Genomic DNA, 25168 nt, shown 5'->3' with positions numbered 1-25168 from the left:
TGGCATGTCCCCAGCATTAATGATCCACTTCATTCCAATTAATATGTAGTAAATTAGGGTACAAATATCACTAGGCTTACGTGTAAACATACAAACACACACCTCCTCCCAACTCTTAGTTTAACTAAGTTGTCTATCGTAACTTTTGTGTACTAATTTTTTGCAATCCCCAATTTCTTCATCTCAGCTTTCATATTATAGACTGCATATATTCACCTTTTGAAAACTTTTATTGAAAATAGTACAATAGTGACTTGGTTGTTTTATAAAATATAAAGATATTTTGAAGTGTAGTTTTCAGTTTTGAATTTCTTACTAAGATTGAGTTTGGCATTTCGATGATTCTTTTAAAAGTTCTGTGAGGAAATGAAGTTTTTTAAAAATTACATTTATTTTTAAAAAGCCAAAGCATAAGCTTAAAGTTTCCGAATAAGACTGAATTGTATCTAGAATAATAAAGCGATATTACTTTTTTTGTAGGAGATGGCAGATAGGTACTTTGGACCTGTTGGTAATGATGGCCTGAGCTAAACATCTCCTAATTTGAGGGGACACCCTTCTGTGTCAAAGAACGGAATGCGAAGGAAGCTATGGCAAGTATGTGTTTCATCGTTTTGGTATGGTAAAAACTCAGATACTGAATGTGCTCACTTAATATAGTGATACTATATTTGGCTAAAGTTTTAAAAGCTTTTCTTTAAAAAGCAGCAGATATATTCTTAACTCTTTTTCAAGAAATGTACTTTCAAACTTGAAAAATATAGAAGTATTGTCTGCTTTAATTTCAAGGGAAACAGCATCACACTTCATAATAAATCTGTGGTATATTTAGAATTGATTTTTCAATCTATTCAATACATTTGCTGACATCCACTGTGTATCAGGCACTGTACCAGGTGCTGTGGTAATAGTGGTGAAACAGACAAATGAAGGTCATGAGGGTAGAGACCTTTTCTGTGGGGAAATTGATCTAGAAATTTTACTATTCTTTTGCCTATATCCAGAAAAATGCTTCAAGACTTACAAGAACAACTTCTGAAAATATGTTTTCAGTATACAGTCCTCTAAGAATAGTTAATTACAATTATAAAATTTAAGATATTAATAATTAAATACTTTGATTTAGGTTAGGCATACCACCATTTAAATATTTGAATATATTTTTACTTAATTACTTTTATATTTTATTTACCTGATATAAGTTGGCTTTTATAAGAAGCATTAGATTATATACTATACTGTTGGAAATATTTATTTAGTCCAATTGTTATTGTATATGATTCCAGAAAGTACTAGGAAAGATTCCATAACCATTAATGTGGTGGTTCACTTGCATTTTTTGTGTTCTTACAAGTTGACATTACCAATACTAATTACTGTTATCCTTCAAAGTATTTTTTAAATTAATTAATTAATTTTATTTATTTATTTTTGGCTACGTTGGGTCTCGGTTGCTCCGCGTGGGCTTTCTCTAGTTGCGGCAAGCGGGGGCTACTCTTCGTTGCTCTGCGCGGGCTTCTCATTGCGGTGGCTTCTCTTGTTGCAGAGCACAGGCTGTAGGCACGCAGGCTTCAGTAGTTGTAGCACGCAGGCTCAGTAGTTGTGGCTTGTGGGCTCTAGAGCGCAGGCTCAGTAGTTGTTGCGCACAGGCTTAGTTGCTCTGCGGCATGTGGGATCTTCCTGGACCAGGGCTTGAACCCGTGTCCCCTGCATTGGCAGGCGAATTCTTAACCACTGCGCCACCAGGGAAGCCCCCTTCAAAGTATTTTTAAAAATTGAATGATTATATCCAGAGTGAAATAGGTAACAGTTACTTTATTTTATAAATGGGCAAGATAATGGACAGATGAATGGCTTTTCAGCCTTTCAATGATAATCTCACTTAGAATCAAGAATAGCATTCTTGTGTTAGATTGTCTGTGAAAGATTTAATACACTTCCTTGAGAAAAGTAGGGGAAAATTATTTTCAGCCGAAAATTACTTTTGGATCCTATTCACAAACTTGAATAATAAAGACAGGAGATTTCATTATAGGGCTAGTTTGTATATCACTCTCATTATGTTACATACCGACCTACATGCCAGCAGAAGGTAGAACATCAGGATGTTAGTGTCCTAGAGACCATTCAAAAAGACATTTCACTTCTCAAATCTGGGGTCAGAGTTTACCAGGAGAAATCTGTCCAGCTTAGATTCTTCTTTTAATCTTTAGCAGCGTTAAAGTTGGCTTTCTCGGGTAGAAAAAAAAACAGGTAGAGAGGATAGAGTTTCTAACTCTTTAAGCCTTAATTAGCATTAGCAAAGGGATCTTCTGAAATTAGATAATCTTTGGCCACAGTTTCTTAGATGCTGTTACTTGGATCACATTCACTCCCGTCTGTATTCACCTTGATACTTGAATTTTTATTATTTTGAGACCATTTTGGCAATTTTCTTGAGACTTATCTCTTAGGTAATAATTCTAGGTTACAGTAATTTTTACAAACGTTTGTTGTGGGTACAAATTTGGGTTGACAAATCGCTCATTTAATTTTTTTTTTTTGAGAACTTGACTCTTGTTTCTAAATATTTTTATATTTTAGCTTTGAAAAATGCCTCAAGTGTGTAAAGACCAAAGAAAAATTTTGTAATTAAAAAAAGTATCCTCTTGGACACCTTTTTTTAAAAAAAACATGGTAGATAGCATTTGTTTTAATTTGAGTCCATTATTCTTTGTTCCTACTATTATTTCAGGCATTCTGTGATTTTGGTGGATTTGTAACTTTTAGTTTGAATACAAACATGTAAAAATAAGTATTTTCAGCTGGCTAAACAGAACTCTGACTCAGAGAGGGAGAAGTGAAACTAAATAGAATACAGAGTCCTAAGAGTTCTCAGGATAGGTATAAATACACATTTCAAAGGATTCTTAGTTTGTATATTTTAGTTGTCCTAAGAACAGTTTTACTTAGTTGGTACTCGGTCAAAACTAACACAGTACTTAAAAATCATAGTTATCTTCTAAATGTTCTTATTTGACCCAGAATTGGCCTAAAAACAAAGTTTGTTTTTATTCGCATAAAATCTTACCAAAATAACATGCCTTTGTGGCTAACTAGGCCAATAAACTGTTAATCATTTAATTTAAAGTACAAGACAGTCAGAAAAATAGAGGCTTGGAAATTCAGTGTAGCTATGGACCTACTTAGTTATAAAATTTTTGAAACTTTTTTTTTTAGCACTAAGCATAGAATTTGAAACAATTCACTAACTTTTTATAGTGTATTACATTGAGAACCTGTTTTTAAATCTCTTTAAAAATATAGGATATCATTAAAATATAGTTTTCTCTTATAGAGAAATAATGATTCTAAGTTCAAATTTGCATTTGCTATCTTTATAAGAACTGTGCCTTTTCTTCTGAATTCTACTGCAGGACTAATTCTTTGAATGAATTTATCATCCTTGTTTCATTTTTATATAGTCTACAAATATAGATATACACTATTCACACATAAAACTGATTTGTTATGGTAGAATTATAGATATTGGTAAATATTTGTTGAATATCCATTGCTGTGTTTTAATAAATAGAGTGTTTTATATTTGAGCATGTTTTCGTATTCTAGGGACTAAGGTAATTTTATTAGTAAGGATTTTACCAGTGAAAGTACTGTAAAGCGAGCACAGCTGTTCTTTATAGCTCCTCTATAAATGAGTGCTTAATGAAGTAGAATGTAGGTTATAATACACAATACACATATATTTTAAAGCTTGTTTTTTCCCCAGCAAATATTATTGGGGCCTTAATGGGCACTGTTTGGCCCTGAGAATATAGTGGAGAGCTAAACAGACATTCTCTCTGACAATGTAAGAAGAACTAGAACTGCTTAGATTTTTATTCTGTGATGAAATAAATTTTGCTTTCACTAAATGCTTTTCTGCAGAGAAAATTTCATGTAATTATTTTCATGAGTTAAGAATCATGAATTGATTAAGGAGCATCCTACCCTCCGGAGAAGAACCAGTGCGCAGATAGAACCATGGAAATTGGCTTGGCCTAGATCTACACCCTGGAGATTATGTGTGGTCTTGCGGGCTCTTAGAACCAGTCTGACTTCTCTACCGTGGGGCAGCAGTCCCCAAAGACGTCTGGAATACCCCTGAATGCTGTACACACTCAGATTCTTCTTCCTCCTGAAAAAACCTTTATGTAGCACATGTTTTTGCTTTAAAAATAGAAAGTAAACTTTGTTTCCAGCTTGAGACAAATGACCATAGAAATATTTTAGTCTATTTGCAGTTTTAAGGCCTTGAAACTATTGTTTGTTGTATTTACAGTAAAGCAATGTCATAACAATATTAAAGAAAACTTGTAGATACCACACATAAAAAAATTTCACCCATAATCTAATGTGAAAATTTCATTTTTTATGTTCTCATCTAGTCTTTGTCCACATGCATACATATTTTCCCATAGTTATTTTATAATCAATATACAAATTTTGTTCCGATTTTTAAAAATTTAACAGTAAATGGATACTTTACCATATTCCTTAATTACTTTTTTGAATATCTTTTTTTTTTTGCGTGGTACGTGGGCCTCTCCCTGCTGTGGCCTCTCCCGCTGCGGAGCACAGGCGCTGGACACGCAGGCTCAGCAGCCATGGCTCACGGGCCCAGCCACTCTGCAGCACGTGGGATCTTCCCGGACCAGGGCACGAACCCGTGTCCCCTGCATCGGCAGGCGGACCCTCAACCACTGTGCCACCAGGGAAGCCCTGAATATCATTTTTAATGGCAGTGTAATGGATTTGATCATTTATTTTTTTAACGTATTTCTCTACTGAAAGATTAACTGAAAATAGCATTCAAATATAATTATATTTACAGTGCTGGATGCATTTAGAGCATGATTTTTTCTTTTATTGGCAGACTTCACTTTAATTATGTTTTAACTGCAAAGCCACCTAGCTCCTCAGTTGTGCAACTAAACTCTAACCCTCTTTTATAGGTAAATAGTGCAAGCTTCCGCAAATTGATTTTAAGCTTTTTTGAGTTGACTTTCAAAGGGAGGATGAGATGCCTGTCAGCTAATAGAAATTTCTATATGGCAGTTTTCCTGTTTCAGCTCCACTGCACTGTAATGATGAAAGGAGATGAATTGAAACCACACCATGGAAATTCTTATTCTGTATTTTTAACCCCTTTTGCTTTTTCATTCAACTTGTGTGCCTTGTCAGCTGATTATGTTGCTTGAGAGATAGAAAGAGAATAATAGTAAATAAATGGTATTTATTCATTCCGAAAAGAATTTTTCAGGGACTGGGGGGAAAAGCATTAATTAGGCACCTGCTGTATATCAGAGTGTGTGAAGCATTTTTATTTGATCAGCCTCTGAGGTAGGATACCAGTATTCTTATTTTCTCCAGGGCAGCCTTCTCTGCTTCTTTTCTAGAAGCCTCCTGTAGTGTGCTTATATAGTTCCCGATACTTCCTCTCTCATTGCATTGATCATAGTTAGTCTAAGTAATTGTTTACTGCCTGTTTTCCTTGCTCAACTGCTAGAATCTGGCAGAGCAGAGATGATCTGTCCTGGTCACTGCTGTAATCCAAGTGCCCAACACAGTGCCTGGCACGTAGTTGACCTTCAACAAATAGTTGTTCAGTGGATTTGTTGAACTGAAGAATTTTGGTTTTATAGGTGAGAAAACTGAGGTTGATATGAGGTTGATATTGGGTAACTTTTCCAGTCACCTAACTACTAAGTGACAGAGGAGACTCTAAAACCTGTGGTTTTACCCTACACCACAAAGCCTCTGTGAACTAATCCCCCTGGGCCTGGGTTTCTTCTTCCATAAAAAAATGGGACGATTGGGCTTCCCTGGTGGCGCAGTGGTTGAGAGTCCGCCTGCCGATGCAGGGGACACGGGTTCGTGCCCCGGTTTGGGAAGATCCCACATGCCGCGGAGCGGCTGGGCCCGTGAGCCATGGCCGCTGAGCCTGCGCGTCCGGAGCCTGTGCTCCGCAACGGGAGAGGCCACAGCAGTGAGAGGCCCGCGTACTGGGTAAAAAAAAAAAAAAAAAAAAAAGGGACGGTTGTGCTGAGGACCTTGCTTCCCCCCCAGATCATGACTTTATAATAAGGACCACGAGGATGCCCTTGTTTGTGCTTTGATTTATTTTTAGGTTATATCATAATAATAGAATTGAGCCATTGGACCAAATCTTGAGGCTCTTTTGGAAACTCTTAGTCTCTCTTTGGAAATATGTTAAATAATATATTGACTCTGGTTTTGTTAGCAAAATGTGAGCAAACAGTTTTAGAAGTGAAGAGGAAAGAGTATTTCTCAGGTCTATGTAGTTGAGTATAGAAGTAATCCAGGTTGAGGCAACCTAGGCTACTCAAAATAATCAGATTTTTAGTCTTTTGCATTACTGAAGATTTTTTTTAAGCCTTTCCTTTTTTTTTTTTTTTTTGCGGTACGCGGGCCTCTCACTGTTGTGGCCTCTCCTGTTGCGGAGCACAGGCTCCGGACGCGCAGGCTCAGCGGCCATGGCTTACGGGCCCAGTCGCCCCGCGGCATGTGGGATCTTCTCAGACCGAGGCACCAACCCGTGTCCCCTGCATCTGCAGGCGGACTCTCAACCACTGCGCCACCAGGGTAGCCCTTAAGCCTTTCTTTTAAGTAGCTTATTTAAATTTAATCATAATTTTCAAGTTACACATTTAAGTTAAAATATTTAATTTAAATAAATTTAATTTATAATTTAAAATTTTCAAATTCCTTTCAAAGACCAGTGTTTTCAAAGGAAAAAGCACAATTGTGTGTATATATCATTAGATAATAATACATGAATATTTTGTAATTTTCATGACTTTAGCAAAAAATAATTAAGGTTTTAAAATTTTATATCTGTTTCAGTTCTTACAAACTGACCATCCTGAGCTAGTGAACTATAAGGAAAGGAAATAAAAGTAATAATTTCGTAGCATATTCCTATTTTTATACTAGATAGGATAAAAAGTAAGAAGTTTAACCCAAGAGCTAGAGAACCAGAATAATAAAGGGATCTGAGCTCCTCAGGTTTCTCTTCTGTATCTTTTTATTAGTATGGGTTACTCTGTTCTACTCCTGGGCGCTCCAGGCCTGCCTTTTAGAGTGAAACAACCTGAAAGTACACATTAAATTCACTTTAGCTTTCACATTTCACTTAGCACTGGCAAGCTGAGGATTTTTGATGAAAGTATTTACTTTTTTTTTGTTTTTTTTTTTGCGGTACGCGGGCCCCTCACTGCTGTGGCCTCTCCTGTTGTGGAGCACAGGCTCTGGACGCGCAGGCTCAGCGGCCATGGCTCACGGGTCCAGCCGCTCCGCGGCACGTGGGATCTTCCCAGACCAGGGCACGAACCCGTGTCCCCTGCATCAGCAGGCGAACTCTCAACCACTGCGCCACCAGGGAAGCCCCAGTATTTACGTTTTTAAGGCAAAGGCTTCAGACACATCTCAGAACCCATCAGAGGTGGAAGTAGGGATTGTGGGGTCCGTGGGATGGGGTCAGGAAGTAGTTTAGCTTCTATACTTCTCCGACCAGTGGCTATATTCTTTAGTCAGTTTTGCACTTAGGCATCTCATAGAATTTTGTTTGAAGAAAGGGCTGTCCTGCTTACAACAAAAAGTTTGAAAACCACCATTTTCAGGAAATGTAGTTTCAAGAAAAACCCCTCTATCTTTGGCTTCTGGCTGTTAATATACCCTAACTAAACATAATCTAAGATTCTATGAGAATAACAGTCATAAAATAGCTTACTCCCCTGCCTTTCAGCAATTCTCCTTCACTGTCAAAAATGTGGGTGCTGCTCATTGGTTACTGTTCTGCTTAAAGTCTTATTTGAGGAATTCCCTATTTCTTATGAGGAAAAAATGATAAAAACAGTGGTGTTCCTTATTGAACTGAGTAGGAGAGATGGTATTATCTTAGTTTATAACATTTAGTTAAGAAATCATTTTAAATTTCAGTGATTTCTTTATGTTCCCTTAGAAATCAAAGTTTTTTGGTTTTTTTTTTTTTTGCGGTACGCGGGCCTCTCACCGTTGTGGCCTCTCCCGCCGCGGAGCACAGGCTCCGGACGTGCAGGCCCAGCGGCCATGGCTCACGGGCCCAGCCGCTCTGCGGCATGTGGGATCTTCCTGGACCGGGGATTGAACCTGTGTCTCCTGCATCAACAGGCAGACTCTCAAGCACTGCGCCACCAGGGAATCCCCAAAGATTTTTTATAGAAAAAAAAGAACACTAACACTTTTGATAGTGAGGTTTGGATTGTTGATACCATTATTATTACTAAGCTGATGCTCTTTATTTTGTAATATGGGAAATCAGGACATTTAGTCTGACTTTTGGTCCAACTTTCCACCTGTTGCTTGGATCCATCAAATGGATATGTAGTATATATTTGAATAATCCCAGTGAGGAGGATCTTACCACCTTCAAAGGCAGGACATTCTCTCTTTGGACAGCTCTGTTTCCTAAAAATGTTTCTCCCTTTACTGAGTCATGGAGACCTAGTTTTGCTATAATCTTTGAAATAAACTTTTTCTCCTCAGTTCAGCTAGGACAAGGATTATGCTAGTAAATGAAAATAGTTCCAATTCGTGGTACAAAATAAGTGATACCACTTATTGTATTCATTTTCATTTGGTTTAGAATTTAGAAGCACACCAACTTTGATTTAGCATCAAAATTGTATTTTAACTATTTTGGGTGCAAAAGTATTAAAATGTATTTGTATGAACATAACTCACTTTTTCTTGATGATTCAAGGTCATTCTTGTGAATTTCAGCTACATTTTCCATGGTGATGCCCTTAGGGCATTTTGAATTTTACAGGACTCTTTTCCTATTCATTCTAGTTCAGGTTGGAAGTAGTTTTTTTGTGTGTGTGTTGGGGGCATGGATCTTAGTTCCCCAACCAGGGATTGAACCCCGGGGCACAACAGTGAAAGCACTGCAACCTAACCACTAGACCACCAGGGAACTCCCTAGTTCAGGTTAATAAGCATTTAGTGAGTCTCTACTTCCAGGCTTCTGTATGCAAAAGGAGATAGAGAAATATACGAGAAGTCAGCCAAGATAGCTCAGCCGGGAGAGCTTAGATTGAAGACATAAAGGAAATTGCCTCCATCCAGAGTTTCAGGAGCTTTGCTATGTCTCAAAAAAGCTATTACTTTAAAAAAGAAGGAAAAAAATGAATAAGGAGACTGGAGGTTTCGGGACAAAAGTGTAACGTTCCTCTGGTACAATATGGTAAGTTCTAGACTAGAAAATAAGCCGGGGAGGAGGTTGGGCCGAGCTAAGGGGAGCAGGTGATTTATCAGGCAGATTTATAGAGAGGTCATCACACCCAGTGCACAAACAAGTGTCCTGGCACAAGGAATGGCCTGCACTGAGAGTCCTTAGAATAGCAGTCGTTTTTGCTCTGTGCCTAAAACATAAAGAAATAGGAGTCAGGAGGGAGATGGTAGGAAATTGAGGTTGCAGCCAGGATGTGAAGAGAACTACATGTCGCTTAAGGAGTTTGAACTTCATTCTTTCAGCACTGGGGACCCATCATAAGCTTGAAGTCAGGAGACTGACATGATTAGATATGTTTTACCAATTTTGATAGCATTGTGGAGAATGATTAAGATAATGTTTCTGAAACTTTGATCATTTATATTCTGCCTTTGTTGCTTTTGCCATACTTGGGCATGCTTTGGGGATAAGACAGACCAGGAGGAAGAAGCGGGCATAACTGATGGATTGAATTTCTTATATACTTAGTGGTCATAGTCTTGAGTATCTGTGGCTGCTTTTATAGTTTTAAAGTTCCTCCCCTGTTAACAGATTATCATTTCACACTGATATTAGTATGCCTGCCGAAGCAGACTCTTTTCCCCCCTTCCCTTCCAGTGTATAGCTGGCTAGATGAAAAAATCCAAATAAACAAGCCCGTGGGCTGCCCCATGAGGTACAGTACATGACCTAAAGTGAGTTGGCTTGGAGACATCTATTTTGACCCTTAGAGGACTTTTTTCCTGGTCTGGTCTTATTCTACATCTTTATAACTGAGCTCTCCAACAACTTCATGTAAGTGAAATATAACTGTAATTTGCTTAATAGATCATAATCACTCATTTAAAAACATTTTTTAATTTATCTTAATGTAGGTGATTGGAGTTGTGCTTCAAAAATTTCAGCAGTTCAGCAGTATTTTATTTGCCAACCATAAGCTCTTTACTTGATAGCACCATGAAAAAGCTGCTAATGAGACTTGTTGAGCACAAAGACAGACTTGAAGAACCAAAAGCCATTGTTTTCAAATGAAGAATACTGAACAGTTTTAAGCCCCAATGCTTTTTAATCACCACTGAGATTTTCCCCATAACATCAGAATGGCAAGCAGGCGAAAATCCACAACACCCTGCATGGTCCTTGCCAGTGAACAGGATCCAGACCTCGAGCTGATATCAGATCTGGATGAAGGTCCTCCTGTACTTACACCTGTAGAAAACACCAGAGCAGAGAGTATCTCAAGTGATGAAGAAGTTCATGAATCCGTAGACTCTGACAATCAGCAAAATAAAAAAGTTGAAGGTGGCTATGAATGTAAATATTGTACTTTTCAAACTCCAGATCTAAATATGTTTACTTTTCATGTGGATTCAGAACATCCCAATGTAGTGCTAAATTCATCCTATGTTTGTGTCGAATGCAATTTTCTTACCAAAAGGTATGATGCACTTTCCGAGCATAATCTGAAATATCACCCGGGAGAAGAAAATTTCAAGTTGACTATGGTGAAACGAAATAACCAGACAATCTTTGAACAAACAATAAATGATCTGACTTTTGATGGTAGTTTTGTTAAAGAGGAGAATTCAGAGCAAGCTGAATCGACAGAAGTTTCTTCTTCGGGAATATCTATCAGTAAAACTCCTATCATGAAAATGATGAAAAATAAAGTGGAGAACAAACGGATTACAGTTCATCATAATTCAGTTGAGGACGTTCCAGAAGAGAAAGAGAATGAAATCAAACCAGACCGTGAAGGAACTGTGGAAAATCCAAGTTCTTCAGCTTCTGAATCGAATACAAGTACTTCCATTGTAAACAGAATACATCCAAATACTGCCAGCACAGTTGTGACCCCGGCAGCAGTTCTTCCTGGGTTAGCACAGGTTATCACTGCTGTATCAGCTCAGCAGAATTCCAATTTGATTCCCAAAGTCCTCATCCCTGTTAATAGCATTCCTACCTACAATGCTGCATTGGATAACAACCCCCTTTTGCTTAACACCTACAACAAATTCCCTTATCCAACAATGTCAGAAATTACTGTTCTTTCTGCCCAAGCAAAATATACAGAGGAACAGATCAAGATATGGTTTTCAGCCCAACGTCTAAAACATGGTGTTAGCTGGACTCCCGAGGAAGTAGAGGAGGCGAGAAGAAAACAATTCAACGGAACAGTCCACACTGTACCTCAGACCATAACGGTCATCCCCACCCACATTTCCACAGGGAGTAATGGTTTACCATCCATCTTACAGACATGCCAAATAGTTGGCCAGCCAGGTCTGGTCCTTACCCAAGTGGCCGGCACGAATACCTTGCCAGTAGCAGCACCTATAGCCTTGACAGTGGCAGGGGTTCCAAATCAAACAAACGCACAGAAAAGTCAGCCCCCGGCCACTCAGCCTACTGCAGAGACCAAGCCAGCAGCAGCAGGAGCCCCATCCTCTCAGCTTGTGAAAAATGAGACTGCAGTGGCGAACCCTGATGCATTCGGCGTTCGGGCAAAAAAGACTAAAGAGCAACTGGCAGAATTAAAAGTTAGCTACCTAAAGAATCAGTTTCCCCATGATTCCGAAATTATCAGACTTATGAAAATCACAGGGCTGACAAAAGGAGAGATTAAAAAATGGTTTAGTGACACAAGGTACAACCAGAGAAATTCAAAGAGTAATCAGTGCTTACATCTCAACAATGATTCCTCCGCCACTATTATCATAGACTCCAGTGATGAAACCACGGAATCCCCAACTGTTGTTACTTCACCGCAGAAACAATCCTGGAATCCTTTTCCAGACTTTACTCCCCAAAAGTTTAAAGAGAAGACGGCAGAGCAGCTTCGTGCCCTACAGGCAAGTTTTCTCAACAGCTCCGTACTTTCAGAAGAAGAATTAAATAGGTTAAGAGCGCAAACCAAACTTACCAGAAGGGAAATTGATGCTTGGTTTACAGAGAAGAAGAAATCAAAAGCTTTAAAGGAAGAGAAAGGAGAAATAGAGGAAAGCAATGCAGGTAGTTCCAAAGAAGAAACTGGAGAAACTTCTCCTGGAGATGAGTCTAGCGCACCTAAGTCAGGGAGTACGGGCAAAATATGTAAAAAAACACCCGAGCAGTTGCACATGCTTAAAAGCGCATTTGTCCGAACACAGTGGCCGTCGCCAGAAGAGTATGACAAGTTGGCTGAAGAAAGTGGGCTTGCTAGAACAGACATAGTTAGTTGGTTTGGGGACACCCGTTATGCTTGGAAAAATGGAAACTTAAAATGGTACTACTACTATCAAAGCGCCAATTCAAGCAGTATGAACGGTCTGTCTTCTCTTAGAAAAAGGGGGAGAGGGAGACCCAAAGGAAGGGGAAGAGGAAGACCTCGCGGGCGGCCCAGAGGAAGCAAGAGAATGAACAACTGGGACAGGGGGCCGTCCCTCATCAAATTTAAAACTGGAACTGCAATACTTAAGGATTATTACCTGAAGCACAAATTTCTTAATGAGCAAGACCTCGATGAACTTGTTAACAAATCACATATGGGCTACGAGCAGGTCAGAGAATGGTTTGCTGAAAGACAGAGAAGATCAGAGTTAGGTATAGAATTATTTGAGGAAAATGAGGAGGAAGATGAAGTTATTGATGATCAGGAAGAGGATGAAGAAGAAACAGATGACAGTGACACTTGGGAACCCCCACGACATGTGAAGCGGAAGCTTTCTAAATCAGATGACTGAAATGTAAGTTGTTAAGCTGCGTGTGCATTCACCAACCACATACATTTAGCACAGTCACCTCGTATTTGTCATCGTCACTTTTGACGGATTTTTTCTAAAATAGTTTCTCTTATGCCTCATAAGAGGACTAGGTGCCATGAGTATAGCCAAGAGATACGATTATCACGTGTAGTCTGATTCTTGTGATGGTTATGTTTATTATGTAGAGTTTAATGTTGCCTTAATTATTTTTTATGTGAAATGTTCTTTACTTTGTTTTAAGGGAAAGTTACCCATTCTCTAAGAAGGAAGACTGGTGGGCGGGTTGGGGATTCACACATACTAAAGATAACTAAAATGTATTTCTTGCAACCCTCCTTCACTAAAGCTTCATTTTTTGCCTGTTTAAGGAAAGAATTCAAAAACGAAAACTAAAAAGAAGGGGAAAAGTATACCGAAGGAAAGACTTACCACAGGGGTGAAGATTGCTCAGTTTTAGGAAACTAGGTGAAAATGGCTATCTCTCTTTCTTTATTCATTGTATTGCCCCCAAAACTATTAGATTTTTAACTAGAGTTTAAAATGCTTTAAGTATTAAAATTATTCAATTTTTTTTTCTATTAAAAGCCAAAGGTCTGTTTTAAGCGATATATAAATTCATGTTTGCTTAGGTGGCATCTGTCTTTGAAAACTGTGATATAAATTATTTCTGTTTTAGGGATCAGTGGTAAATAACAGATTTTATATTAAATTAACTCAATTGCCTGAAATGTCTTTTCCTTATTTGATATAAAACAAACCTGCTACCAGCAGAAACACATTATTAAGTTAAAAATACCTCTCTGTAGGCATAAAAGTGCAAGTATATATGCTTTAAATTTGAAAGGTTTGGCCTGTTCCTTAACTCTTAATTCTTTTATAGATTGGATTAATTAAAATTTCACTGTAGTTGCAAATCCAGATACCTGATTTGGAGTTAGAACTTGAATTCTTAATACTTTTGGAATTCAGTAGCATAGTTTGCTTCTTTTCTACTCTCTGTTTTGGAGTGTTCTAGGATAAGACTGTACTTTTTTTAAAAACAGTGCAGTTGTCATGAAGTGTTTGTATCTGTCCATCAGTAGTCCAAAAGCACCTTGTTGTCAGAAATCACTGCAGTGTTCTGAAACAGCAGGGGAGGAAAAGAGGCTTAGACCCTCATCATGTGAGCATATTTATTATACTTACTTCCATAGCTTTTGGCATCCCTACCCCATCTGCTACTTTTATGCTCTCTTATTCTACACAGAATTTCTTTAATTCCCCCATGCCTTCCTCCCTGGTTTTATTTATTTTGTTTTAACAATTATTTATAGAGTGCTTAATATGTACCAGGCACTATTCTTATTGCTTGGCAGTAAGCAAGATATTCTTTTTTTCCAGATATTCTTTTCATTAACAGGTTTTTTTTTTTCAGGCAGAAAAACAGATGAGACTAAAAATGCACCTATTTTAGAATGAATCTCACTCCAGGTTATAGAGCATAATGTATCCTTGTGAGTCACAAGAAGTTAAACAGTCTTGTACGGCTTTATCCTGAAACACAGCCCTCCATTTCCTTATGTCAGAAATCTTCAGGACAGGCTTTCTTCTGACCCAGAGGCAGAAAATATTTTTTACAGGCTTTTTTGTTGTTGTTGCTAAACACAAGAATGTGCACTCTGCCAAGACTGAATCAACAAATTAGTTGCTGCAGTGAATTGTTGTCGTTGTTGTAGTAGTAAGCTCTGCAGTGATTTTGGAGGAAGTTGTAATCTCATTCTAAAAATAATGTGAACTTTGTTGTACAGCTTAGTTTGACCTTACTTTAAGTTTGTGTGGGTAATTCTTAAGTAATATATCAATACGCTAATGGACACTAGGGTCAGAAAATTCACACAAAGCCATGCATGGTTTTTAAAAAATTGTATCGTATATGTTATACATGTACTTTTGTGGTACCTATATTGGCATGCTCTAATTTTAAAATATGCAAAAGTCTAAAATTATAAAACCCATGAATTACCAAGTTATCACTGGCTTAACAAAATAATTTTTCATCTTATAAAAGGATTCACCATAAATTTCCTCTAAACAGTTACTTCTTCATTTAGATACGGTTTAATTTACCAAAAAAAAAGTAACCAAAACCTTTCCAAAATAGTTACTGCAAAAAAGTGATAAACACATATGTCTTTTGCACAAGCTAGCCCCATATATAAATAGAAAAAAATACAAGTCTTTAGATTTCGTAGTCTATTATGAATACAATGAAATATATACTTCCAACTAATATTTTTTTATAAATTATTACATGTAGGTAAAAAATGTCTATAAGCAAATCTGGTATATGCAGAACATATACACTGGAGTTGCACACAAAATCTGCATTACACAAGATACATATGGCAAGTGATCTCAGGATTAATAAGCGAATACAGAGGATGTATTTTAATCGTTTTTGTTTCTAAAAGTGGTAAATGTTAAAATATGGTTATCTTTAAAATTTTAGTTTTTTATTATGTTTTTCTTTTATAGCTGCCTAAAACGTTGGAGGAGAATCAATTCTTCAACTCCAGATGTCTGATTTACTGTGAATGGGCTCAATCTTTGATGACACTGAAAACGTTTGGGGGCATACACAATCTCAAAAAATAGGATCCAATACCCAAAAACAGTGGGACTCAATGTTGTGTCAAAGTTAAACTGCTGCAGACGGCAGAAGTCCTGCAGTGCACACAGGACACTAATTAAAACAACTTGTAAGCAGTCACATTTCAATGAAGTGCATTTTTATTCTGATATGATGGAGACATTCTGATTCTTAGACTTTCTGAGGGGGTTTAATGACCACTAGAGCTTGTCCTCATATTCTGTTCAGCTTAATACTGTATGTCTCGTAAGATGGGCCTTATTGCCTGTATTCTTTGATATATGATTAAGATTATAGCTTTGAGTGACCAAACATTTTACAGAGTAAAACTTGTTTGAAGCAGGAAAAAGAAAAATCTGATTTATTTCTATATCTCATTTCTCAGGCCCTGCACTAAGATTAAGGAGTTGTGCATGGGTTTATGTAATTTCAGCGTAAGTGAAAAACAGGCTGTGGACATATTGGAGCAAGAAGATTTTGTGGTATCATTGGCGCTTAATGATTGGATCTTTCATTGAACACATTCATGGATACCACTATTACTACTTGTAATACTCTGTTACTTTTTTTCATTAGAAATTGAATTAGCTTTTTCTTAAACCGAACATAGTCAGTACTGAAGAAGGGAAAGAAACTGGCATAAGAATTTGGATAGGGTGAAACTCTGAAATAAATATTGTACCAAAAATGTGAAAAAGAACCATGTAGTAAATATTAACTTAGTGTTTTCTTACAATCGTATAGAAATCAGAAATTTTGTACAGGTGTCAGATCAGAATTTTCAAGAATTATCTTTTGGTGAAATTCTACTTTGTGTAACAACTTCAATGAATAAAGAAAAAAATTCTGAACTGATCAGAATGAGGTAAAACTTAGCTTTTCACTTATGAACATGGCAGTGTTCACTGTTAACTCTTGCCATTTCAGGAGACTGAAAGTTCCTCCTAACTCAAACTTTGTAAAGACCGGTGCTGTTCATTCGTGTTGAGAAGGACCCTTTCCTTTGTGACTACAGGACCATTTTTCAAAATGTGCTTTCTTCATAGAAGAAATGTTCAGTTTCATTAGCTTTGGATTTTAAAATGTTTTTCTGAATGACCAGATGTAGTGGGCTTGGCCAGTTTATTTTATCTAATTTAATGAATAATAAATATTAAGCTCTTGTTTTTACCTAAATGTTTGTCATCTAATGAAAATGTTATGAAAAAGCCTTGACTATGCATGCTGCTTTCATTTTTATAAACTTTTCATTTTTTAACTATAGCTTTATTAGTAATTCCAAAATGCTGCAATTTAGCTTATTTCTTCATTCAAACAGCTGGCTTTGTGGGTGGCTTTTTCTTACTACTGTTAACTTTTTTTAAGAGAAGCAATGTAAAGACAGTAACGATTTAATGCACTAAACTGTTCTTTCTTTTACACGTTTAAAAACTTCTTAAAGCACTCTGTATTATAATGATTAAATTGCTCCCTTTTTTAAATCATTGCTAATGTGGTCTGAGTTTTGTTTGACAATAATTTTAATGTTTTCAAAATTTGAAATGTCAAGTATTGGAAATGAAACCTTTGAATATATTTATATTATGTTTCCCTTGCAATATGTTAACTTTGTATAGCTGTAAATAACTATTAGTAATTTTTCCCCAGTCTCTTAAGACTTGACACTTAAATCTGCTCTGATGTTTGCTAGCTTTTAAATATATTTATTTGACAGAGCAAAGAACCCTCTTCTCCTGGTTAACTGTGTCCTTGAATACAAAATAAAAGTTAGCAGTGATTAGTAGCTTTCAGTGATTTTTTTTTCATTTTATTAACTGAATTTTCAAAAAATCATGGTAAAATATAACAAAAGTTGCCATTATATCCATTTTTAAGTTCAATGGCATTAATTATATATACAGTGTTGGGCAACAGCATCCACTATTTCCAAAACTTTTCATCATCCCAAACAGAACTCTGTAACTGTTAAGCAATAACTCTCCATTGCCCCCTCCCTACAACCCCTGGTAACTTTTCATCTACTTTCTGTTTCTATGAATTTGCCTATTCTTGATATTTCAAATAAGTGGAATCATACAATCCTTGTCCTTTTATGTCTGAATTATTTCATTTAGCATAGTGTTTTCAAAGTTCATTCATACGGTAGCATATATCAGAATTTCATTCTTTTTTTAATAAATTTATTTATTTTTATTTGGGGGGGCTGTGTTGGGTCTTCATTGCTGCGTGCGGGCTTTCTCTAGTTGCGGCGAGTGGGGGCTACTCTTCGTTGCGGTGCGTGGGCTTCTCATTGTGGTGGGTTCTCTTGTTGCAGAGTATGGGCTGTAGGTGTTCGGGCTTCAGTAGTTGAGGCATGTGGGCTGAGTAGTCGTGGCTTGCGGGCTCTAGAGCGCAGGCTCAGTAGTTGTGGTGCTCGGGCTTAGTTGCTCCACGGCATGGGAGATCTTCCCGGACCAGGGCTCGAACCCATATCCGCTGCATTGGCAGGCGGATTCTTAACCACTGAGACACCAGGGAAGCCCTCATTCTTTTCTATGGCTGAATAATATTCCAGTGTGTATGCCCACGTGTGTGTGTATTCATCTGTTTATGGATGGACACTTGGGTTGTTGTCACCTTTTGGCTAGAAAAATGCTACAGTGAACATCAGCATACAACTCACAGTGTGAGTCCCTATTTTCAGTTCTTTGGGGTATGTATCTAGGAGTGGAATTGCTGAATCTGGCAGTTCTGTGTTTAACTTTTTGAGGAACCATCAAACTGTTTTCCACAGTTGTCTGTAGCCATTTTACATTCCACCAGCAATATACAAGGGTTCTAATTTCTCAGTATCCTCACCAACACCTTTTATTTTCAGTTTTTAAAATTATTGTTATCACCATCCTAGCAGGTGTGAAGTGATATCTCACTGTGGCTTTGATTTGCATTTCTCTAGTGGCTAATGATGTTGAGCATCTTTTATGTGGTTAACGACCATTTGTATATCGTCTTTGGAAAAATGTCTGTCTGAGTCCTTTGCTAAGTTTTTTTTTTTTTTTTTTTTTTTTTTGGGGGTAAGCGGGCCTCTCACTGCGGTGGCCTCTCCCGCCGCGAAGCACAGGCTCCTGACGCGCAGGCTCAGTGGCCATGGCTCACGGGCCCAGCCGCTCCACGGCATGTGGGATCCTCCCGGACCGGGGCACGAACCCGTGTCCCCTGCATCGGCAGGCAGACTCTCAACCACTGCGCCACCGGGGAAGCCCTGCTAAGTTTTTAATTGGGTTGCCTTTTTGTTGTTGAGTTTTAGGAGTTTTTCATATATTCTGGATGTTACACTCTTATCAGATACACGATTCGTAAATACAGTCAATCCTCATTTACAGATTCTATATACGCAAATTTTACTCGTTAAAACTTAACTGTAACCCCCGAATCAATATTCATGGCACTTTAGTGCTCATTCATGTGCTTGTGCATAGTGGCAAAGATATTTGAGTTGCCCAGTGTGTACATTCCCAGCTGAGGTCAAAAAAGGTGACGTTTTGCCTCTCGTTTCAGCTCTCAGACTGTAAAGAAGCCTCCTTTTTGTAATGTTTAGTGCCACTTTTAAAATATTTTTGTGTTTTTTGTTGGTGATTTCACTGTTTAAAATGATCCCCCAAGTGTAGTACCAAAGTGTTGTCTAGCATTCCTAAACGCAAGAAGGCTGTGGGGTGCCTTGTGGAGAAAATGTGTGTTAGATAAGCTTCATTCAGACATGAGGAATAGTGCTCTTGGCCGTGAATTCAACGTTAATGAGTAAACAGTATATATCAATATCTATTTAAAAAGATGTCTTTAAGCAAAAACACATGAAGCAAGGTTATGTATTGACTGATTGATGAAACTTATGACCAGAAGATCCCAGGATCTTTTAAAATTAATTAGTTAGTTAATTAATTTATGGCTGCGTTGGGTCTTCGTTGCTGCATGTGGACTTTCTCTAGTTGCGGCGAGCGGGGGCTACTCTTGGTAGTGGTGCGCAGGTTTCTCATTGTGGCGGCTTCTCTTGTTGCGGAGCACAGGTTCTAGGCACACGGGCTTCAGAAGCTGTGGCATGCGGGTTCAGTAGTTGTGGCTCATGGGTTCTAGAGCGCAGGCTCAGTAGTTGTGGCGCACAGGCTTAAGTTGCCCCACGGCATGTGGGATCTTCACCGACCAGGGCTCAAACCCATATCCCCTGCATTGGCAGGTGGATTCTTAACCACTGCACTACCAGGGAAGTCCAGATCCCAGGATCTTAACCCTAGGAGCATCTGTTCAGTATTCGTGGTGACTTCATAGAACATAACTACTGTAAGTAATGAGAATTGACTGTACTTTATCCCCTTCTGTGGGTTGTCTTTTTCACTTTATTGATAGTGCACACAGAAAAATTGATGCACGCACAGTTTTAATTTTGGTGAAGTCCAGTTTATTTTTCTTTGTTGTTGCTTATGCTTTTGGTGTCATATCTAAGAATCCATTGCCAAATCCAAGGTCATGAAGATTGACCCCTATATTCTAAGATTTTATGGTTGTAGCTCTAATATTTAGGTTAATCCAGTTTGAGTAAATGTTTGTATATGCTGTGAGGTAGGGGTCCAACTTCATTCTTTAGTGTGTGGCAATCCAGTTATCCCAGCACCATCTGTTGAGGCACCTATCTTTTCCCCTTTGAATGGACCTGGTGCCCTTGTCAAAAACCAATTGGCCATATATGTAAAGGTTTATTTCTGGGCTCTCAGTTCCACTCCATTGGTCTATATGTCTAGCCTTATGCCAGTACCACACTGTTTTGACTATTTTAGGTTTGTAGTGCATTTTCAAATCAGGAGTATGAGTCCTTCAGCTTCCTTGTTTTTCAAGACTGTTTTATTTGGGGTCCCTAGCAATTCCATATGAATTTAAGGGTTGGTTTTTACATTTATGCAAAAAAAGTTGTTGAAAGTTTGAATTATGAATTATGGAAGGAATTATGTTGAATCTTTAGATTGCTTTGGGTAGTACTAACATCTTCACAATATTAAGTATTCCTATATATGAACACAAGATGTTTTTCCACTTATTTAGGTCTTATTTAATTTCTTTCAGCAATGTTTTGTAGTTTTCAGTGTACAAGTCTTTCTTTCACCTCCTTGGTTACATTTATTGATAGGTATTTTATTCTTTTAGGATGTTATTGTTAATTAGAATTGCTTTCTTAATTTCCTTTCAGATTGTTCATTGCTGGTGTATAGAAACACAACAAATTTTTTTTGTTGATCTTGTAACCTGCAACTTCTCTGAACTTGTTTATTAGCCCTAGTAGATTTCTTGTGGATTCTTTAGAATTTTCTATATATAGGATCATGTCATCCATAAATAGATGTTGTTCTACTGCTTTCCAATTTGGATGCCTATTATTCTTTTTCTTCTCTAATGGTTCTGGCTAGAACTTCTAGTACTGTGTTGAATAGCAGTAGTGAAAGAGGGCATCCTTGTCTTGTTCTTGATCATAAAAGAAAGCTTTCAGTCTCACCATCAAATATGTTCTCTGTGGGTTTTTATTAAATGCTGTTTATCATGTTGAGGAAATTCTACTCCTAGTTTTCTAAGAGGTATTTTTAAAATTTTATTTATTTATTTATTTTTTGGCTGTGTTGGGTCTTCGTTGCTGCACACGGGCTTTCTCTAGTTGCGGTGAGCAGGGGCTACTCTTCATTGCAGTGCGTGGGCTTCTCATTGTGGTGGCTTCTCTTGCTGCAGAGCACAGGCTCTAGACGCACGGGCTTCAGTAGCTGTGTCTCGGGCTCTAGAGCACAGGCTCAGTAGTTGTGGCACACAGGCTTAGTAGCTCCGTGGCATGTGGCATCTTCCCGGACCAGGGCTCGAACCCACGTCCCCTGCATTGGCAGGCGGTGCCACCAGGCAAGCCCAGCAGGCAGATTCTTAACCACTGCACCACCAGGGAAGCCCTCTAAGAGGTTTTATCATGAAAGAGTTTTGGCTTTTGTCAAATGCCTTTTCTGCATCGATTGAAATGAGCTTACTTTTTTTTTTTTAAATTAAATTTATTTATTCATTTATTTTTGGCTGCATTGGGTCTTAGTTGCTGCACGCGGGCTTTCTCTTTTTGTTTTTTTTGGGGGTTTTTTTTGTGGTACGCGGGCCTCTCACTGTTGTGGCCTCTCCCGTTGCGGAGCACAGGCTTCGGACGTGCAGGCTCAGCAGCCATGGCTCGCAGGCCCAGCTGCTCCGCGGCATGTGGGATCTTCCTGGACCGGGGCACGAACCCGTGTCCCCTGCATCGGCAGGCGGACTCTCAACCACTGCGCCACCAGGGAAGCCCCACGTGGGCTTTCTTTAGCTGTGATGAGTGGGGGCTACTCTTTGTTGCAGAGCGCGGGCTTCTCACTGCGGTGGCTTCTCTTGTTGTGGAGCACAGGCTCTGGGCACGCAGGCTTAAGTAGGTGTGGCATGTGGGCTCAGTAGTTGTGGCTCGCGGGCTCTAGAGCACAGGCTCAGTAGTTGTGGCACACAGGCTTAGTTGCTCTGCAGCATGTGGGATCTTCCTGGACCAGGGATCGAACCCGTGTCCCCTGCATGGGCAGGTGGATTCTTAACTGTTGCACCACCAGGGAAGCCCTGAGCTTACTTATTTTTCCCCTTCGTTCTGTTAACATGATGTAGTACATTGATTCATTTTCTTTTGCTGAGTCACTCATATTCCTAGGATAAATCCCACTTGGTTATGGTGTGCCATATTTTTGATATGCTGTTGTATTACGTTTGCTAGTATTTTGTTGAGGATTTTCACACTTATATTCATAAGGGATATTGGTCTATACGTATCTCTTCTTGTGATGTCTTTATGACATATGGTAAAAGTATGTTTAGTTTTGTAAGAGACTGCCAAACTATCCTCCAAAGTGGTTATACCATTTTGCATTCCCACCAGGAATGAATGAGAGTTCCTGTAGCTCCGCATTCTCACCAGCATTTGGTGTTGTCAACATCCTGGATTTGGGCCATTCTAATAGGTATGTAGCGGTATCTCACTGTTGTTTTAATTTACATTTCCTTGATGACATATGGTGTTGAGCATCTTTTCATGTGCTTATTTGCCATCTGTATATCTTCCTTGGTGAGATTTCTGTTAAGGTATTTGGCCTGCTTTTATTTTTATTTTTTTTGTGGTATGCGGGCCTCTCACTGTTGTGGCCTCTCCCGTTGCGGAGCACAGGCTCTGGATGCGCAGGCTCAGTGGCCATGGCTCACGGGCCCAGCCGCTCCGCGGCATGTGGGATCTTCCCGGACCGGGGCACGAACCCGTGTGCCCTGCATTGGCAGGTGGACTCTCAACAACTGCACCACCAGGGAAGCCCTTTGGCCTGCTTTTAAATCAGTTGTTTGTTTTCTTACTAAGTTTTAGGAGTTCTTTCTATATGTTGGATAACAGTCCTTTTTTTAAAAAAAATTCTATTTAATTTTTGGCTGCATGGGGTCTTCCTTGCTGCATGCAGGCTTTCTCTAGTTGCGGTGAGCGGGGCGCTACTGTTCGGTGTGGTGCGCAGGCTTCTTGTTGCAGTGGCTTCTCTTGTTGCAGAGCACGGGCTCTAGTTTTGTGGGCTCGGTAGTTGTGGCTTGCACGCTCTAGAGCGCAGGCTCAGTAGTTGTGGCACATGGGCTTAGTTGCTCCGCAGCATACAGGATTTTCCCGGACCAGGAATCGAACCCGTGCCCCCCCTGCATTGGCAGGTGGATTCTCAACCACTGTGCCACCAGGGAAGTCCCTGGATAACAGTCCTTTATCAGATTTGCCTTTTGCAAATATTTTCACCCAGGTTATGGCTTGTCTTCACATCCTTTTGAAACTGTCTTTCATAGAGCAGAAGTTTTTAATTTTAATGAAGTCCATTTCATCAATTATTTCTTTCATGGATTATGCCTTTGGTGTTGTATCTAAAAAGCCATTGCCATACTGAAGGTCATCTTGGTTTTCCCCATGTTATTTTCTAGGAGTTTAATAGTTTTGCATTTTACATTTAGATCTATGATCCATTTTGTGTTACTTTTTGTGAAGGGTGTAAGGTGTGTGTCTAGATTCTTTTTTTTTTTTTTTTTGCCTGTGGATGTCCAGTTATTCCAGCACCATTTTTTGAAGACTATCTTGAAATACAAAGTACCTTAGTGGAATTAAGCTCTCTTTCTCCTTGACTCCCTTTGCACTTTATATTTCTCTTAAGGGGTTCATTACTTTCGATCTTGTATTATATTCAGGCCCTTGTTCATTAACTGTTTTTTACACAGGTACACAGCTGCTTTGACTGAAATAATACATTTATGGTATTCCTTCTGTCTGGTTTGTTCTTCTGACGTCACCACCACAGTTGCTGCCCCCTTGAGGCCTCCCTCATTCCCTTCCTGCTCTAGTCAGTACTGACTGCTCCCCCTACATCTACCCAGCAGGTCCTAGTTGACTCTGTATGTACATCTATTTCACTAGCTTATAGCACTTCAAAGGCAGAAACCACATTTAAAAAAATTTTTTTAAGCTAACATTTATTGAACACTATGTGTCAAGCACTGGATTGAGAGAGTTACATGATTTATTTCAATCCATGGATGATCCATGAGGTAGATATTATTATTACCCCCACGGTATAGATAAGGAAAGCAAGCCTCGCGAAGGCTCAAATTCACATACCTAGTAAGTGTTGGAGGCATAAAACATGAACTGTCTCCAGAGCTCTCACCCTTAACCACTGCCTCTAGTGCCTAGCCTTGTCTTCACAAAATTGTTGCTCAGTAAATGTTCATCAAATTGCACTGAAGATTGCAAGTTTGGGAGCCAGGAGAGAAAAAAGCAATGCCGGCTGGTTGTGCACGTAGCCGGTGTTGGCAGGCAGTGTTTGTGTTTGGGGCAACAGCCTGTGATACTGGAATGAAATGATCTCAGCAAGAGACAGTACACTCCACAAGTCCTGAGAAAATTTCATTTGGCTCAGGAGTTGCTGACCTGAATAAAAGGGCATGAAATTGAGTTTTGCAGAGGGAAAGAGGAAAGAGGCCAAAGTTCAGCAACAGAGTCAGATCATATGACAACCGAGGGAGTGATGGCAAAGTAATGCGACATCAGGGGCACCAGACACAGTAAATACAATAAAATACAGCCAAGAAGCTTATGGGTACTGGCCACTTGCCAGATTCTGCTCCCCCAGACCACTGTCTCCCAAAAAGGAGTGTCATCTGGGACCTACCAGGCTGCACTGAATCGATCTGGTTGTGCCTTACACACACACACACAGGCATAATGATTGATTGCTTAGAATGGGTTCCTCTAGGATTACCTTTTTTTCTCTAAGTTAGTTTTCTCTTTAAATTTAACCTTCAGTTTTGAGTCACTTAGTTGGCTGCTGCATCAAATGATTCTTTGGTTTTATAGGTTGTCTCCCAGTGATGCCAGATGGGATCAGCACAGCCCCAGGTGCTAGGTGCTAATGC

The 25168-nt window shown here is 38.9% G+C and overlaps 1 protein-coding gene across 3 annotated transcripts; it reads left to right on the top strand.

The window, feature by feature from the left end:
- Positions 1–478: 478 nt before the first annotated feature.
- ZHX1 (zinc fingers and homeoboxes 1) lies at positions 479–17171 on the top strand. 3 transcript variants are annotated; one of them, XR_003002733.1, is made up of 4 exons: positions 479–597; positions 10189–13038; positions 13425–13521; positions 15571–17171. XR_003002733.1 is itself a non-coding variant. In XM_024741244.1 (3 exons), exon 2 carries the CDS (start codon positions 10414–10416, stop codon positions 13033–13035), a length of 2622 nt encoding a protein of 873 aa, XP_024597012.1. In that variant the 5' UTR covers positions 479–597; positions 10189–10413; the 3' UTR covers positions 13036–13038; positions 16613–17171. The 3 variants fall into 3 exon arrangements, 2 of the variants coding, with proteins under 2 accessions (XP_024597012.1, XP_024597011.1); XM_024741244.1 differs by lacking the exon at positions 13425–13521 and having other exon boundaries at positions 16613–17171; XM_024741243.1 differs by lacking the exon at positions 13425–13521.
- Positions 17172–25168: the final 7997 nt, after the last annotated feature.

This window comes from Neophocaena asiaeorientalis, unplaced genomic scaffold, assembly GCF_003031525.2.
Source record: "Neophocaena asiaeorientalis asiaeorientalis breed wild unplaced genomic scaffold, Neophocaena_asiaeorientalis_V1.1 scaffold177, whole genome shotgun sequence".
Lineage (NCBI taxonomy): Eukaryota > Metazoa > Chordata > Mammalia > Artiodactyla > Phocoenidae > Neophocaena > Neophocaena asiaeorientalis.
Note: the sequence above shows the minus strand (reverse complement) of the source record. Positions and strands in the feature narration are given on the sequence as shown.